General features: G+C 41.6%; 1 protein-coding gene across 1 annotated transcript in view; it reads right to left on the reverse strand.

The window, feature by feature from the left end:
- LOC122662974 (protein ACTIVITY OF BC1 COMPLEX KINASE 8, chloroplastic-like) overlaps positions 1-18720 on the reverse strand; it is a 69766-nt gene that overhangs the window by 24525 nt on the left and 26521 nt on the right. The window contains exons 4-7 of the mRNA XM_043858681.1: positions 11570-11656; positions 10237-10326; positions 10032-10158; positions 9755-9855 (exon numbers count right to left, since the gene is read on the reverse strand). Coding sequence (XP_043714616.1) covers positions 9755-9855; positions 10032-10158; positions 10237-10326; positions 11570-11656 — 405 coding nt within the window. The remainder of the gene's footprint in view (positions 1-9754; positions 9856-10031; positions 10159-10236; positions 10327-11569; positions 11657-18720) is intronic.

The following is an 18720-nucleotide window of genomic DNA, read 5'->3' on the forward strand; positions in this document are numbered from 1 at the left end:
GACATTCTGGTGATGCAGACACAGTGGTTAATGGGTTAAGAAACTCATGAATGGAGTACTGGACCATGGAATTCCACTCTCATCCGGTTTCTCTCCTCACCACTTCTATTTGGTTTATACTCTGAAGTGACATTCTTTCAAAACCTCATGATTGGACTGCTAACCTCTTGCTCATACGCCTCATGGCCAGAATTCTTGGAGATGCTTTGGAGCTGCTTATGAGGTTACTAGAGTGAGGGGCTCCGGAGGCAGCAGCAGAAGCCATGGATAAGTTGCTAGAGGAGGCGGCGATGATTGTGACCGCAGCACAGAGGGGTGGTGTGATGGTCTTAGCAACTACACTAAAGTTTTCATTTCTTGATCCATTTAATTTAGTTTTTGATTTGGTCAAAATTGGTGGAAGGTTGGAAGAAGAAGTTTGCGGCCAACTTACCAAATTGTGCCAATTCTAAAGGTAAAACATGAAGTAAAACAAATGCATGAGGATAGTTTTTGTCCAAACTTCTAAGGAATGCCACCCAGGATTACATGGTTGGAGATCCAAACTTCCAAATGATGCAAATCCGGAGTTCGAAAACCCGGCTCAGATTGCTCATGGGCTCACTGACTTTGATTTAATAGGAAACAAAAGGGTATTTATGGCATAACAAGATAAAACTTTTCAAACACAAACCTGAATGAGGTTGTCTCAACCTTCGATCGAAACACAGAACCAGCGGAGGGGGGATGGCTTGCGAATGAGAGAACTCTCACCCTTTGAACCAAAATACAACGAAATTGTGGAATGAGGTGTGTAATTCCCAACCCTTTCGAATCCAAACCAATAAAACTCCGACCAGCAAGTGTCAATCGAACAATCATGTGCTGAAATTGCTCCAGGCGGAAGAAAGTACTCGATTCTGGTTCAGGTAATTCCGTAATGGATCTATCAACAGGAATGGTTTCAGCAGTCAAGGCTCTGAAACTAGAGTTGCTTGAAGTAGGGAAACTCTCGCCCAGAAACAGGGTAGGGAGGAATAATAGAAGAAGAAAAGAAATAAAAGAAAGGATCAGGAGAGACGAATGGAGGAAGAAAGAGAGGTCATACGACCTAGCTATGCCATCGTACCACTTTGGTAACAATAAACAAAACTCGTATTTCATTCATTCACCAAATCTAACTAAAACAGTGGTTACAAGCTTGTATTTAAAGATGAAAATAATAGACTCCTAACTAGACCAAACAATCCTAATCCTTAACCAAAACTAAAACACAACTTAAACTCTAACTTGACTCAAAACTAAAAAAACTTGGACTCAAAACTCTGTCGCTACTTAGCCTATTAAAATTAAAACAGACTATTACAAGATAAATCCAACTGATAAAATATAAATAAACTAAAATATACTATTGAACCAAGAAATCCAATTGGACCCAGTTCATCTCAGTCTAGATTGCCAGAAGTGTCAAGCCGGTTCAGCCACGATCTGTATCACCAAAGAACTTTACTCCAATAACATATTCCAAAAGCACTTGAAGTACATAATGAAGCGCATTTTATAGAAACCCACTAAACCATTCTATGGCTTAGACTCCAAGGAAACCTATTTAGACCCCAAAACTAACTTCTAAAATAACTAAAAAAGGAACGTTTTAAAACTAAAAAAAATTAATAATTACAAACATAGAAAAAGACAAATTTAAAAATAGTAAATTAACAAAACCCTGAATAACCTAAAACAATACAACATTAATGCTCTAAATAGGTCTTCCCAATTCTCTGTTATCGTGAATGGCTCTCCAGCTGGATTCTTCTCCTCCTCCATTTGGTATTCGCCAAGGCTGTCCCCTCTCCCCCTTCCACTTCTCCTTGGTTCTAGAGATCCTCTCCCGTAGTATTCAGTCCAAAACTGACCAGCTCCTCATCTCCGCCATCCTCAAATGTAAAGCCCTCAAGCTCACCCACCTCGCCTTTGCTGATGATCTTATGATCTTCTCCAAGGCCAATCCCTCCTCTATCTCTTCCATCATGTCCTCCTTGCACCTCTTCGAGTGCCTCTCAGGCCTTTGCATCAACCTCCTTAAATCTCACATTTTCCTGTCGGGTGTCTCTAAAGCTGAGAAGGCTTCTCTCCTGGGCCTGACAGGATTCTCCCTTGGTTGTCTCCCCATTAATCTAGGTCTTCCCTTGATTCCTGCTAGGTTGACTTGGTCATCACTGTACCCCGATGCTTGACCTTATTCGTAAAAGGCTTCAACTTTGGAAGGGCAAACTCTATCTTATGCAGGGAGGGTTGGGCTGATAAGATCTGTTTTCCAATCCTCCTATATTTACTGGTGTGGCATATTTGGGCTGCCTAAATCCACTATCAAAGCCCTGGAATCCTTATTTTGTGCTTCTTTTTGGAAAGGAGCGGAAACCTCCAGATTCCTTCACCCCCCTCAGTTGGGCTGCTACTTTGCCTTCACAAAGCAAGTAGCAGCCCAAAACTAGCAGGAACCAAGGGAAGACTGACCAGCTCCTTGGCTCTAGAGGTCATCTCCCATAGTATTCAAACCAAAACTGGTTAGCTCCTCTTCTCCCCCATCCCCAAATTTAAAGCCCTCAAACTCACCCACCTCACCTTTGCTGACGATCTTATGATCTTCTCCGAAGCCCATCCCTCCTCTATCTCTTCCATCATGTCCTCCTTGCACCTCTTCAAGTGCCTCTCAGTCCTGCGCATAAACCTCCTTAAATCCCACATTTTCCTCCCGGGAATCTCTGAAGCTGAGAAGGCTTCTCTCCTGAGCTGGACGGGATTTTCCCTTGGCTGCCTCCCCGTTAAGTATCTAGGTCTTCCCTGGATTCCTGCCATGTTAACTTGGCCATCATTGTACCCCAATGCTTGACCTTATTCTTAAAAAGCTCCAATTTTGGAAGGGAAAACTTTTATCTTATGCAGGGAGGGTTGAGCTGATAAGATCTGTTCTCCAATCCTCCTATATTTACTGGTGTGGTATATTAGGGCTGCCTAAATCTATTATCAAAGCCCTGGAATCCTTATTTTTGTGCTTTTCTTTGGAACAAAGCGGAAACCTTCAGATTCCTCCACCCCCCTCAGTTGGGCTGCTATTTGCCTTCCAAAGCAAGTAGCAGCCCAAAACTGGCAGGAATCACAAGGGAAGACTGATCATCTCCTCGGCTCTAGAGGTCCTCTCCTATAGTATTCAATCAAAAACTGACCAGCTCCTCATCTCCCCATCGCCAAATGTAAAGCCCTCGAGCTCACCCACCTTGCCTTTGCTAAAGATCTTATGATCTTCTCCGAGGACAATCCCTCCTCTATCTATTCCATCATGTCTTCCATGCACCTCTTCAAGTACCTCTCAGGCCTCTGCATCAACCTCCTTAAATCCCACATTTTCTTCTCTGGTATCTCTAAAGCTGAGAAGAAGGCTTCTCTCCTGGGCCTGACGGGATTCTCTCTTTTCTGCCTCCCCGTTAAGTATATAGTTCTTCCCTTGATTCCTGCTAGGTTGACTTGGTCCTCACTGTACCCTGATGCTTGACCATATTCGTAAAAGGCTCCAACTTTGAAAGGGCAACTTCTATCTTATGCAGGGAGGGTTGAGCTGATAAGATATGTTCTCCAATCCTCCTATATTTACTGGTGTGGCATATTTGAGCTGCCTAAATCCACTATCAAAGCCCTGCAATCCTTATTGTGCTTTTCTTTGGAAAGGAGCGGAAACCTCCATATTCCTCCACCTCCTCAGTTGGGCTGCTACTTACCTTCCCAAAGCAGAGGCCACCCTCGGCTTGAGAAGAATCTGAGATTCTAGCAATGCAGTAAAACAAGAGTTGTGGTAGTTGAAGGTATCAACCCATTTGAGATAGTTTCATCGGCCTTTGGTACCTAGATACTTTCAATCCCAAATTCCCCGGGTTCTATGGGGTAAAGCTCAATCCCACCGGCCTTCTTATTCAAGTAGTTAACATTTCGCTTGGGAAAGTAATCCTTCTCGCCACCTTGGGATTCTAAACCTTCTTGTTAAGAGATGCCATCTGATCTTTCCTGATAGACAAGGCTATGAAAGGTAATTTGGAAAATCTCCTTCAAACATGATAGTATCTGGGTCAATTGGGTTTACTTCTACCTACTCAAAAAGGATTCCCTCTGGACAGTGCCCCAGACCTTAGACTCTTCCTGGGTATGGCATAAAATCCTCCTCCTCCCCCCCCCCCCATTGCCCATAGAGCTACCATCTCTAGGATCGTCAATGGGACATCCATGGTTGGTGCGAGAATGGTTTACTCTTCTGGTATCCCCAAGCTTTCCATTGTTGCCTCTATCATCGCCCGTGGCTCCAGGTCCTTCCCTCTCCCAAGTCCAGGCCTCCCTCCCCCCTCTCACGTCTCCTAATCCTCATTATCTGACATTGTTTCCTAGCTTCCCTCCCCAAATGACCTCTTTAGCTCCTACTCAGCTTGGGATTTTGTTAAACTTCATGCCCCCACTGTCCCTTGGAATAAACTTGTTTGGTTAAATGGCCATATTCCCCGTCATAGCTTCATTGCCTAGAGAGCCCTCAACCACTGCCTTCCCACCTAATCCTTCCTCCGCCATTGCCAGATGACTATTTCCCCCTCCTATGCTGTCACACCCCTATACCGCACAAGGGATATCAAAGTAAAATACTCGGGCATGACTGGGGTAACACGTGTCACCCAACCATAACACCAGGATCCCGATGCTTTGGCTTGGATCACAGTCAGACTAACATAATACCATAGGCAATATCAGAGTACGGAGAACGAGAAATAATATATATTTCTAGTCAAAAGTATAATTGCCGAAGCATATAAAGTATATAGTTACATGATGTTCTAAATGATAGTACTGCCATAATTTACATTTCCCAAAAAGACTATCACATGACTACACAAGAAGTAAATGTATAACAAAGGTTTATACAAGGGCAAAGCCCCAACAAGAATAAAAACGAGGACGAGTCCACAACTCAAGGTGCCCTGAAGGCACAATCGTCACAGGGACAGTCGTCGCCATGATCCTCAACCATTAGCTCCGAGTCCTCAACACCAATAAAATCGTAATCACCAGAATAAACCTCAAGGTTCGCCAAGTAGCCCTCATCTGGTAACACATCTAAAAGTGTGCACAAAAGGGGGGTAAGCTCCACTGAGCCCAGTGAGGGGATGGGGGACATGCAAGCAAATACAAATAGTCCATATTGCATAAATCATTATCCAATTAGCCACTTAGCAAACATGTCTAAGTCACTAGGTTCTTGCTACTGCAACAACTCGGGAGACATCGCCGGATCACTTACGCTATCGTCAGGATGTCACCTCAATTGTTACTTTGGGGCCCGTGCCGGTCAAAGCCACATACCACCCAAAGGCAGACCCCGATAACCAAGGACCAACCCTGACCTGGCCTCGAATCACTCCTCAGGCACACAGGGCTCCTTAATTACCCAACACCTAACCCCTGTTGGTAAGGGTCGTAGCAAGGAGATACATCATCCTAACTACATGATACTGTATGGTTCTATCATGTCGAGAGGTAATCCAGGCATGTCAACGTCCCATACCATCTATCACCCGGGTACCAGCACGACACGGCACATGACAACCAATTATAACATAGTACGCAATTCCATTGTCACATATTCTCCAACATACACATACATTTCATTAACATAATCAATCACAATTTAAATATGCAAGAATGATATAATGAATGGTAAATGGCATACAAAGCATATTATAATGTCAACAATCCCAAATTAAGTCAAAACCCGAACCCACTCACCGAATAGTTCACGAATCGAGATTTAGGTTCGTCGTTTGGTGCCCGTTTAGTATACCCCCTCACACAATTGTTAATGCCTAGGAAAGTTTGAAAGGGTGTTAGAAATAGTAGGTGGGGTCCTAAAAGGATCCCCTTAGGGTAGCCTGAGGCTAAGGCCTTTTAGAACAGGAACGGTTGCACGGGCGGTTTCATAAGCAACTTGCAACCGCCCTTCCAACCGCCCAGGCATGAGCTCTCGGTCAACGGTTTCAAGGCCGGTTTCACATTTACTGTGCATACGGTCCTGCAACAGCCCAAGGTAAAATACTAAGCCCGATGGTTTCACAGGCGGTTGCATGAGCAATCTTGCAACCGGCTGTGCGACCGCCCAAGGTAAGACCCGAGATTTGAAGGGCTTCACCTCCCCAATCCATTCCACTTGGGCTTCAAAGCTCTAAGGGCTAAGGGAAGGTGTCCTAGGGTCCATTAGAGTCTTATTAAACTATTCAAATCCAAGGGTTTTAGGGGAACCAAAGGATCGAATCCCGAAGAATCAATGTTAGGGTTTTGGGTGTTTGAAACCCTAGGATCAATAGAGGGTACAAAGAGGGGTCTTAAGGAATGTATTTAGAGGGCAATGCCCTATCAAGAGGGTCCACTGAGAGATCGAGGGTATACCTTGGGTTCTAAGTGGAACCCTAGGTCAAACCCACCCATGAATGCCCTAAACCCAAACAAGAGGGGGAAGAAAGAGAGGGGATTGAGTGCTCAAAGCTTACCTTAGCCAAGTGGATGAACTCCAATGAATGAGCTCCCTTGGGTGGGTCCAACTCCCACAAACTCCTTTCTCTCTCCTTCCTTCTTCTTCTCCTCCTTTCTCTCCTCTACGGTTTTGGTAGGTAAGGGACTTAATGACTAATGAACAATCTCCAACTCTATTTATAGTAAGGCCTACTCAGGGCTTATTTGGATAGGGTCTTAAGTGTTTAAAACCCCTTAAAACCAAGTTGGGCCTTGTGGGCCCACACTTTTGACCCCAATTGGTGAGGATGGATGAGGGGTGGGGTCCATGTCCGGGGGTACTGATCCCATACCCGGAACACGGGATAAGTGGGTCCCACACCAAAACCACCTCAAAAGAGGTTTAACAGCACTGGCGGTTGCAAGGCTGGTTGCATCAGCAATCTTGCGACCGCCCATGAAGAAAAGGGCTCTTTACAAGGCCATTTGCTTCCGGGCCTTGGCCCGCACTTCAATGGCTTCAAGGGGGGGTGTACAGTATTAAATAGGGTTAGGAACTTACCCCTCACATGATCTCCTCGCCCATTAAGGCGTGCCTTGCCGGACCTCGAAGAGTTTCCTCATTTCAGTGCATACTTCACAAGGGCATTGGGTGTCCAGGTGGCAAGACACCGGGTTCTCCTTCAGAAACTCCTCACTTCCAGGGCTCATGCTCTAAGGTAGTCGGTGAAATCATCGTCGACGAACTTCCCCCACTCCCAGTTGAGGAATCTATCCTCGACGGCCAACCTAGTGTATTGATCGATGATCTTGTGACTTGGCTTGATGACCATCACATACAACTCACCGGCATAGGTGGCAGCTTCATCTGTGGCACAAAATAAATAATTAAAATATTAGGGTCTTGGGGTACGGGTATAACAAGTGTCCTAAGTTGGAATGGTTTGGAGGACATTGACCGCCTTTTCTTCTCCAGCCCCTTTACCTCTTCAGTTTGGAAAAAAAGCCTTAGAAACCTGTTGGCCCCGCTGTAAAAGAACCCTTCCCTTCTCTAGGGAGTGGCTTTGGATGGATATGACTTTCTTTGGCAGCTCTATTTGTGACACTACAGGCAAGCTTGTGTTTGGTGCCGTTATCTCTCACATTTGGATGGAGAGGAATCTTCAAAGATGGACCTCCAACTCTTGCTCTTTTGACATGATTTGGAAAGTCATCTTCTTCGATGTTAGCTCCAGACTCCACATGTTGCCTCACCATTCTGTTGTCGATTCCCCAAGGAACAGGTGTATTGTTCTCCTGGGGTTTATCTGTTTCCCTACTTCAGCCTCCTGTCCCTTCTTCTTAGGACGAGGGGTTATGTATACCTCTTCCCCCTTCTGTGTATTCTTCCCCTCCCCGTTTCGGGGTTTTTGGTAATGAATTATTTATTCACCCAAAAAAAATACAACATTAATGCATTAAAATTACACTATCATCTCCCCATGTCTTACCAAGTGAAAACAGCACAAGAGAAAGGAGAAAGGAGAAAGGAGAAAACAACTAAATCTTTTACTGGCATGGTTTCCTAATAACAAATATGTGGCTGATCTAACTACAGAGACTGATATATTGGAGGCAAAGCCAATATACTCCTATAGTTCCGACATAGAAGGTAATGAAATTTTTAAGGTAAGCACAAGTTCACATATAATGTGGTGAGTTAATATGTTTAACTGTTTACAGCTTGACATATCCTCTGCAATGAGAATGGTTAGTCAGGTCATGGGCACTCCTCAACAGATTAATACAGAAACAGTTTGTATAATTTCCAGATATCTAAAAACTTCTATAGACCTCATCAAACATGTGGTCCTTCTGATGCAATTGAGCTGGTTCCAACTCGGACAGACAGATCTCTACTGGATACCATACATTCATTGGAGAAAACTATTGACAAGGTGGAGTAAGAAGTAATCTCGATCCAGTGCAGAGGCAGAGTACAAAGCAATAACTAATACTACCTATGAATTCGTATAGATAAAAACACTTAAGCAAGAGTTCGGATTCACAGTTAATAAGCACATAAAAAGGTTTCCTGATAGCTTAGCTGCCATCACAATCAGCTCATGTTTCGTAAGAGGAGTAAACAAGTTGAGGTGTGATTCATTTTATAGTACCTACTCCCTTTGTCACTTCAGCCAACCAGCTAAGTGATTTCTTTACTAAATATTTATGTAGAAGTTCCTTTGGGCACGTGTGTTCCAAGCTACACTTTGGCGAAATATATGCTCCAGCTGGACGGAGAATGTTAGAACATACATTGTCAATTATTGCATATTTGAGGTGCATTTCTGCCTTTTTCATTGATAACATAAATAATACTCAATCTCCCTTTCTTTCTTCAAACCTTATCTTTTTCTTTGTTCTCTCTTATTTTCTTCTTTGTCAATCTGATATTCTCAAAAGTTATTTGCATCCTATATTCCTTAGGGGACTGTCTGGTTTCAACTAAAGTGAAATGAAGGGAGTGAATTTTTTTTTTTTTTTTTTTTTTTTTTTGATGAATAAATATATTACAAAACCCCAGGAGGGGGCAGGGGGGGGATTACTTAACAGCTCAAGCTTTTGGGATAAGTAGTTGTAACATGGTATCAGAGCCAGGAAGTCGGGTGTTCGATCCCTGGTAAGTAGGAGGGGTTTGTGTTATGTGTTGTTGTGCCCCTACGCTTTGTGTCCCCTTGTTGCCACATGATGGTGTCATGTGCAGAACCATGTCTGGGTTTAGAGTCCTGCATGTGCAGGGGAGTGTTGGTATATGTTGATTAACATTGTGTCCATTACATTATAGCTTGAGCTTTTGGGATAAGCGATTGTAACAGGCAACCTTTCTAATCATTACCAACAATAATTGTATAGCTAACTCGAAAACTAACTAAATTGTCTCACTTTTAACCAAATTACTTACTTGGATTAGAAAATATTAGAAAATTATGGCAAAATGCCAAGGAATCTATTTGAGAAGTGTTGACAATTTTATTTATCATTCTTAGTACATTTCTACATTAGTTACACATTCATGATTAAAAAAGTTTCTATTTTGTTTCTTGTTTTAATTTCACTTTACTTGTAACTAGGGAAAGCCTAATTGAAATTCATCAAAATGGTTAGTCCCTTCCATTGGTTTACCGACAGGTACTACTTCATAGGTTTCATGTTCGAAAGAAATATTAGGACAAGGTGTGAATGCAAAATATACCTGAATAACTTCAGGAATCAATACATTAATGCGATCTTCAGAAGTAGCACCATCTTGTCTGCTTTTGCAGCCTAAGTTTCTGGAGACTGTTCTCGTATTTTCTACAGGAATAAAAAATGAAATCAACCATATGATGAAATAACAGATGGTGATGCATGCAAGCAAATGGATCACTGCTAAGATTATCAAGTAAATACATTATGTGGATCAGACACAACTTATTCTTCTTTTCATCTTTAAAATAAAATTGATAGAATCATTTCCAAGATCTATTTACCAGCTTCATGGTTAAAGTCCAGTTCTTTAGGCGCTTCTTTACACCACTCATCAATAATTGGGTTGAAGTTATACTGTGGTTCAGCCCAGGCTATCCAGTCTACTATTGACTTTGAATCTTTTAAGTCCTGCAATAGCATATGGACATGTAGTCATCACTTAGTACTTCGTTCATCCAAAAAACATTCAGTTAAAGCATTAGTAACCTCTAATATGATCGTCTTGATTCCCTCGTGTTGAACTTTAACAACCACCTCCTGCCCAGTACTCAGAGTTGCACGGTGAACTTGTGCTATCTGCATCGCATAGCAAATAGGCATATGTAATATTTTAATTATGTAACCTCATCATAATACCAATAAAGAATACTTAGTTTATGACAAAAAGATATAAAAGGACTTCCAAAAACCAATTTTGTTCCATATGTGTGTCAAGAGTCTCAGGACCACTAATAATAGGTCCCTACTAGGAATCTTTTTGGTTCAAAACTCACCTGATTGGACCATCCTACACAATCTGCACCTTTTTATTCCTGAATAATTTCTCCATACAGATCCCTGTTTTTAAGGGATGTCCGGGATGCCATCCAAGATGCTCAGGACACCACGCGGTGAGCCCTGCCGTCCCCTATTTTAACAGTGACTGGAACAATGTCCGGCATCTCGAACTGTCTGGGATGTGGAAAACATGGTTCAAAAACTCGTCTGAAACAGCCATCTCGACCAGGTTGAGTTTTCCGAGTTCTCGAGATCTCTGATCTCAGCGAGACTCTGTACTTTTTTTTTTTTTGTTTCGGAACTATGCTTCGGTGGGCTAATGGCCACAGTTGGCTCCGAAACTTTAAGGGAAGCTTGTTTTAGTCTTAATAAACATATTTAAAGCTTCAAACTGGAAAAAATAACACCCAATTTGATGTTTTGGATTTGCACCCTTAGTTGGCAGTATTACTGTGAAGTGTTCACAATGCATATTACATAGACACCCAACCCAAGTACAATGAATAATACATAGTTCATAATGCAAATTACAGAGTCCCAAGTCCCAACAATAATATACTATGACTCTAGGAGTACAGAGGAGGTCGAGATCCTTGAAATATTCGAGATTTCACCGAGATGTCTCAAAATATTCGAAATCTCGGTCGAGTTTTTCAAAATATTGCACTTTTTTATTTCGCATGCTATCTCGTCTCGACCAGGTCAAGTTTTCCGAGTTTTCTGAGATCTCAGCGAGTTTTAGAACTATGGGGTAAAAAGCCTCAAGGTTTCCCACCCCCCGCCCCCACATCCCAAATTAAAATATATTTAAAAACAATGAAACAGATAATTCAATCATATATTCAAAATTCCCGAGACATGTAATGTTTTATAATTTCTTCTAGGGAGATCTAAAGAATGTGATAGAAAGATCATCATGATTGTCCAGTGCTGATCTTCCTGCCATGTTAATTGCACAAGGTCAATTACAGACAACAGAACATCCTGAGCCAAGTGCACATATACATTTCGTATTATTAAGTTCATGGCAAGGAGTTCTTACTGATGCAGTTGCAAGAGGTGTTTCGGAAAAATCTGAGAATATGTCACCCATGGGCTTCCCCATCTCTTTCTCTATAGTCTGGCGAACCTGTGAAAAAGCAGATAATTAAATAGCCCATTAGATCAAGGCATTAAGCCAGATTTTACATATCGAAGTGATAATGGGCAATAGAAGTTACATTATGTACACAATGGCAATCAAGTTTCTTCATGGACATAAACAAGAAAGGCTCCTAGATTTCAGACTATTAACTATAGCATTGTTGCAATTGTATATTATAATGCATGATATCACCATGTATTCATACCCAGTTGTTGGATCCAAGTTAGCCAAGTCCAATATCCTAAGATTTGAGTGTTAAATGAACCATTCCTATACATATCAGCAAGTGACACCCCATCTGGAACCAATGGAATAAATCACAGAGGATGACTGAAGAATATGGAGGGTCAGGAAGCAATATCTACTATACCACCTCAAGGTACAGAAAAGGGGATGTAAAACAGAACAATCCTCAAATCACTCACTAAAACATTTTGTTCGAATTTCTATCTCCAAACAAGGATACATTTGTTTCCCCTGTTCTTCTGTTTGTGTTTTGGCGGAAAATATTTATGGTAAACATGACAGGAAGAAACCCACTTCCCTCTCTGATTGGACCTGTGAGGAATCGATCGAACACAAACAATGGCAATATTCCAAATAACAAATATAGAGAATCACAACAACCACAATGACACAAGATTTTTACATGGAAAACTCCTCCAATACGAAGGATAAAAACCACCGGACCTATCTCAAAGTCTACCCAAATCTTCACTATAAAATTTTAGGTACAAAACCTAAATCCAACAAGGTGCAAAATCTATTCTCAACACTTTGAAAGGGGAAACAATCCCACATCCAACAGCAATAGAAACCACAAGAAGAAGAGAAGATAAAATAGAAAAATCTACTACAACAAGAGAGAGATGGTGAAGATCTCACCCAAAAACGTGGTCTGAAACAGATCCAGATCTGTAGACAAGGAGAACTCAAACAACGATCTTAACTGTCCAAAATGAAGAGCATGAAGTCACGAACCTGCTGTCCAAATTTCAGCTCAATCGGACCATGGATGACCTCAGATCGCCAGTTTGATCGTGACTGTGCAGTACACCTAAAACCTGCGAAAATTCTGGGTTTTCTTCTCTATTGTTGTTTCTGTCTACTCTTCTCATTTCTTCACTTTGCTTTTGATTAAAGAGATTAGGGTAAAGGGGGACAACCATGGTAATTTACCAAGTTTCCCCCACAACTTAAAACACCCCAAATGGGCTGGACAGGCCCATAGGCCCAACAAATCTCCCCCTCCAGCCTAATGAGGGAGATGACCACAACAATTCCTCAAAAGGAATCCATGTCGGCTAGCCGCCGACAAACCCGAAGCTTCTCCATCGGAAGTGCCTTTGTCATCATGTCTGAACCATTATCATCGGTGTGCACTTTATCAAGCTCTAACAATTTAGATTCCAAGGTCTGTCGTATCCAATGATACCTCACATCGATGTGTTTCGACCTCGTATGGAATGGGGAATTCTTAGCAAGGTGTATAGCACTTTGGTTATCACAAAATAACACATACTTTTCTTGAGTGAAACCAAGTTCCTGCACGAACTTTTTCATCCCAAGCAACTCCTTACATGCTTCAATCGCTGCGATGAATTCTGCCTCTGTGGTGGATAAAGCAACACATTTCTGTAGTCTTGACTCTTGACTACCAAGCCACAGCCCCCCCTGCAAATGTAATCAAATAACCTAAAGTAGATTTTCTAGTATCAGTATCCTCTGCCATGTCTGAATCAGTGTAACCAACGAGAATCGGCTTCTCATTTCCAAATGAAAGTCTCAAACTAGAAGTGCCTTTGAGATACCTTAATATCTACTTCACTGCATGAGCTATGTCTGGCCTTGTGCAAACCATTGCATACATCAAACTACCCACAACAGATGCATAAGGAACTCTTTCCATGTCTTCCATCTCTTTATCACTAGATGGACATTGTTTGCTACTAAGCTTAAAGTGTGTAGCAAGAGGAGTGCTCACAACTTTAGCTTTATCCATTTTAAACCTTTCAAGTACTTTCTCAATGTACTTCTCTTGAAACAACCATAACTTCTTAGTCTTTCTATCACGATTGATTCTCACACCAAGAATTTGCTTAGCTGGCCCCAAGTCTTTCATAGCAAATGACTTGCTCAAATCTTGCTTTAACTTCTCAATCCTTAAAGCATTCTTACCAACTATAAGCATGTCATCTACATAAGCAACAAAATGATGTAGTCATCTTCTAAGAACTTTTTCACAAACACACAATGGTCAGAAGTAGTCTTTTTATAGGTGTGCTACCCCATAAAAGATTCAAACTTTTTATACCACTATCTTGGTGCTTGCTTTAAGCCATACAAGCTCTTCTTTAACTTGCAAACATAGTTCTCTTTACCTTTCACCTTAAAACCCTCAAGCTGCTCCATGTAAATGTCTTCCTCTAAGTCACTGTGAAGGAAAGCGGTCCTCACATCCATTTGCTCAATCGCAAGATCCAGGCTAGCTGCCAATCCCAAAGTAACTCGGATTGAAGACATCTTGCTAACTAGTGAGAAGATCTCATCAAAATCAATCCCCTTTTTCTGACTAAAACCTTTGACGACCAATCTAGCTTTGTATTGAGGACGTGAAGTATTCTCATCTTGCTTCAACTTGTAAATCCATCGATTCTTCAAAGCCCTCTTGCCCTTAGGCAATGTCACCAACTCAAAGGTGTGGTTATCATGCAAAAATTTCAGCTCATCTTGCATCACATCAACCCATTCCTTCTTGTGCTCATCCTCCATTGCTTCTTCAAGACTTTCAGGCTCACCCCCGTCAGTCAATAGGACATATTCATTAACAGAGTATCTAGTAGAAGGATGGCGGTCTCTGGTCGACCTCCTCAATGTGATAGCTGGTGGAACTATAGGTGTAATTTGTGGAACATTAGAAATATCATCTGCCTGAGCATCACTATCATCTACACCATGTTGGTCATCCTGAGTCAAATCCTGAATCTGATCCTGTACATCATGCTGAATATTATCCCCAATCTGATCAAGCAATTGTCCCTACAAATCGGTAGGTGGGACCGGATCAATATCAATCAACATATTTGTACCACAGGATATTGTCTTCTCTGCCTTTTCAATATCCATTATGGTCTGGTCCTCAATAAATACAACATCTCAGCTCCTCACAATTTTTTTCTCTCAACTGGATCATAAAGCCTGTAGCCGAACTCATCAGAACCATACCCAAGAAAGATGCATTCTCGCGTCTTGACATCCAACTTGGACCTCTCATCTTTAGGAACATGAACAAAGGCTTTGCACCCAAACACGCTCAAGTGATCATAGGAAACATCCTTGTCAAACCAAACTCTATCTGGCACATCACCATGCAAAGCAACAATAGGAGATAAATTAATAACATGTACCACTGTACTCAATGCCTCACCCCAAAAGGATTTTGGCAATTTTGCATCTGAAAGCATACATCTAACTCTTTCAATCAATGTTTTGTTCATCCTTTCTGCTATGCCATTCAACTGAGGTGTCTTAGGAGGTGTCTTCTGATGTCGAATGCCCTGCTGTCTGTAGTACTCATCAAATGGTCCACAATATTCACCACCATTGTCTGTTCGGATGCATTTCAACTTCTTCCCTGTTTGTCTTTCAACTGAAAGTTGAAACTGCTTGAATACATCCAACACTTGGTCTTTTGTCTTTTAAGGCATAAACCCAAAGTTTCCTTGAATGGTCATCAATGAATGTCACAAAGTATGATGCACCACCAAGTGTTCTTGGTTTGATTGGACCACAAACATCTGAATGTACCAATTCCAATAAATCAGATTTTCTAGAAGGGGGGTGACTCTTGAATGAAACTCTTCTCTGTTTCCCTGCCAAGCAATGTGCCCACTTCTCTAGTTTTGCACTCTTCACTCCAGAGAGTAAATCCTTCTTGGTCAATAAGTTCATTCCTTTCTCACTCATGTGACTCAATGTCTTGTGTCATAACTCAGTTGCATTTCCATCTTTCACAACATTGCAAGTATCCTTGAAAATCTTGGCTTGCAACAAATACAAAGAAGACTCCTTTTCTCTAGCCACAACTAATGAGCCGTTAGTGAGTTTCCACTGTCCCTTATCAAAGGTGTTGTAAAACCCTTCATCATCAGGTTTCCCAGTCGAGATCAAATTCAAACGAATGTCTGGTACATGCCTGACATCTCTAAGAACCAGCCCTGTTCCATTGTTGGTCTCCAAGCACACATCTCCAACACCTACAACTTTGGCCAAGTTGTCATTGCCCATCTTCAATGTACCAAAATCTCTAGGTGTATAGGTAGCAAAGAACTCTTTCTTTGAAGTGATATGAAGCGAAGCTCCACTATTAACAATCCAACTTGTCTCATTGTATGCAAAATTCACATTATCATCATAACACACAATGACAAGTTCTTCAAAGGCGGTGGCGACTCGATCATCATTTTTCTAATCCTTCTTCTCGTTGTTGTCACTGCTATTTTTCTTCTCTCTTTCAACTGAAAACAATTTTTCTTAGTGTGTCCCATCTTACCACAATGATGACACTCAACATTTTTATGCCATGATGTCCTTGATTTGCTTCGACTCTTGTTTCTATCTTTCGGGCCTCTACTTTGACTTCTTCCTTTGCGTTTTGTAACCAAAACTTCTGAGTTTGATGAAGAACCCTAAGATTTCTTTCTCATCTCCTCATTCAAAATATCACTCTTAGCAAAATCCATGGTGACAATACCATCAGGAGCTGAGTTACTCAACGACATCCGAAAAGTCTCCCAAGAGTCGGTAGGGTACCAAGCAACCAAAGTCCTTGTACCTCATCTTCAAATTTAATGTTCATGGCTGAAAGCTGATCTATCACTCCTTGAAACTCATTCAAGTGATCCGACAAAGATTGACCATCCCTATATTTCAAACTCATCAACTGTTTTATTAAATACATTTTATTGTTGCCGGTTTTCCTTGCATACAACAACTGTTCTGTTAAATTTTTCCCTGATTATTGTGAGTTTCAGGATCTCCAGTAGAGGAAGACGATTGGTAGAGGTCGAGTATCTGGGGAACTGTATCTTCTTGAAGACGCATCAACTGTAGGTTATTCGAGTCTAACATGCAATAATTGTGAAGAAGAAGAAGAAAGAAGAAGAAGAGACGAGGAAGAAGAAGAGTTGTTGCACAATTAGGAGCTACAGCCGTTAAAGAGACTGCTCCTAAAACAATATATTATATAGGTTTAGACAAATAAATTGCAGAGACAAAAATACCCCTACAAAGAAGAATCGTGAAATAGAGCTGACGCTAGCTAATTCACGATTCCTCCCCCTTACATAAATCAACTCCTAACAAATTCTATGGGAGGTGGGTTATTTATATAAATGTGAAATGTGATTTCTGATCAATGCCCGTGAGGGCAGACTTTTTACCCTGTCTGGGTTTGGGGTTGTTACATTTACTATAGAATGGGATTTGGCAGTATTCACATACATGCCCTAGATTCCATAATGATGATGTCGATTAGTGGAGGGTTGGTACATTATAAAGTGTTATTATGTGAGGTTAATTTTTTGGATTTGCTAATTAAATAAGACTTATTTTATTTAATGGATTTGGTGCAATCCACTAAAATAAAATAAATTAATTATTTTACATGCTCTTTTAGATTCTGCTTCTTCCCTTGTTTGAAGCGCACTAGGAAAGAATCACAAATCAAGTCAATTGGAGAGAGAGAGTCACTCTGGTCCCCTTCTATTATAAAAAGGGTGCCCAAAAGGGGGGGGGGGAGCCGCACGCTCAAGTCTGGCCAGCTCCCTCTCTTCCCCTTGACTGAATTCTCTCACCCTCTCCTCTCTTCTCCTTTTGGTCTCTTGATTTTTGTTCTTGGATCTTGAGATTTGGGTTTTGTGAAACCCTGGTTTCGTGAAGATTGTGGATTTGATCCCTGGGAAGATTGGTGATTGATTTGAAGATCTTTCAGTGCACCCAAGCGAATTGATCAGGAACTTCTGTCCCTGTGTGATCGTTTGTGGAAGAACCATTATCTGGACGAGGAGCAGCCCTTGAGGCTCTACATGTTAGCAAATTAATTTCTTTTTGTTGACAATTTCATTGTTTGGTAATCTTGGGATTCGAAAGAACCTGAATCGACTATTCCGCTGCACATTCGGGTATGGGATTTCTTCATGGGACGAAAGAAAGAGATTGGTTTGGTAATGTTTATCGAACCAGACTAAATTATTGATCCCAGTCCAACAAGGGCTTCAATCAGTGTTTTAAAAACTGTACCAGCCTACATGGTTGGACTATTGACTGGATATAGTTTCAGATTGATCCCTTATTGAACCCAAGTGCCCTAAGAGTTCGATGGAACCAAACCATCTGGTTTTCAATGAACCATTCAGCCCAAATCTTTGGACCATTGCATTAGGTTAGATCTGGTCAGATTTTTTTTCCACTTCTACTTTTTGGGTAATTGACTTGGTTTAGAATCTTCATGGGAGAAAAGGAAGCAAAATAAATTTGATTTATTGATTAGTGGGTTACTTATTATCCCCTTGCTGATATTATTTATAGAGATAAAAGGTTGTTGTTCCCTCATCGAAGGGCTTCTTCCAAGCTTGGAGGGCAATGGCAGGCACCTCACCCAAGCCACTATACTGCCAATGACACCCCGAGCCGACCTCATCCGTTCCCCATGTCTTCTATTACATCTTTCCTTCCAAAGCTCCCACAGGATCAAGGAGGGCAGGAACCCAGCAATGTAGGCCTCAAGGCAACTAGCTGATTCATGCCACATTAACATCCGGCTTCTAACATACAACGCTCCCACAGGATCAAGGAGGGCAGGAACCCAGCAATGTAGGCCTCAAGGCAACTAGCTGATTCATGCCACATTAACATCCGGCTTCTAACATACTGTGCAAAAACGACTGGGACATCAAAGATCCCCAAGAAAAACCTCCACACCCTAGTAGCAGTCCCACCAGAGACGAGACAATGATCTGTCGACTCACTTCTAGGGCTCCCACAACAGT

Source organism: Telopea speciosissima, chromosome 5, assembly GCF_018873765.1.
Source record: "Telopea speciosissima isolate NSW1024214 ecotype Mountain lineage chromosome 5, Tspe_v1, whole genome shotgun sequence".
NCBI classification, from domain to species: domain Eukaryota; kingdom Viridiplantae; phylum Streptophyta; class Magnoliopsida; order Proteales; family Proteaceae; genus Telopea; species Telopea speciosissima.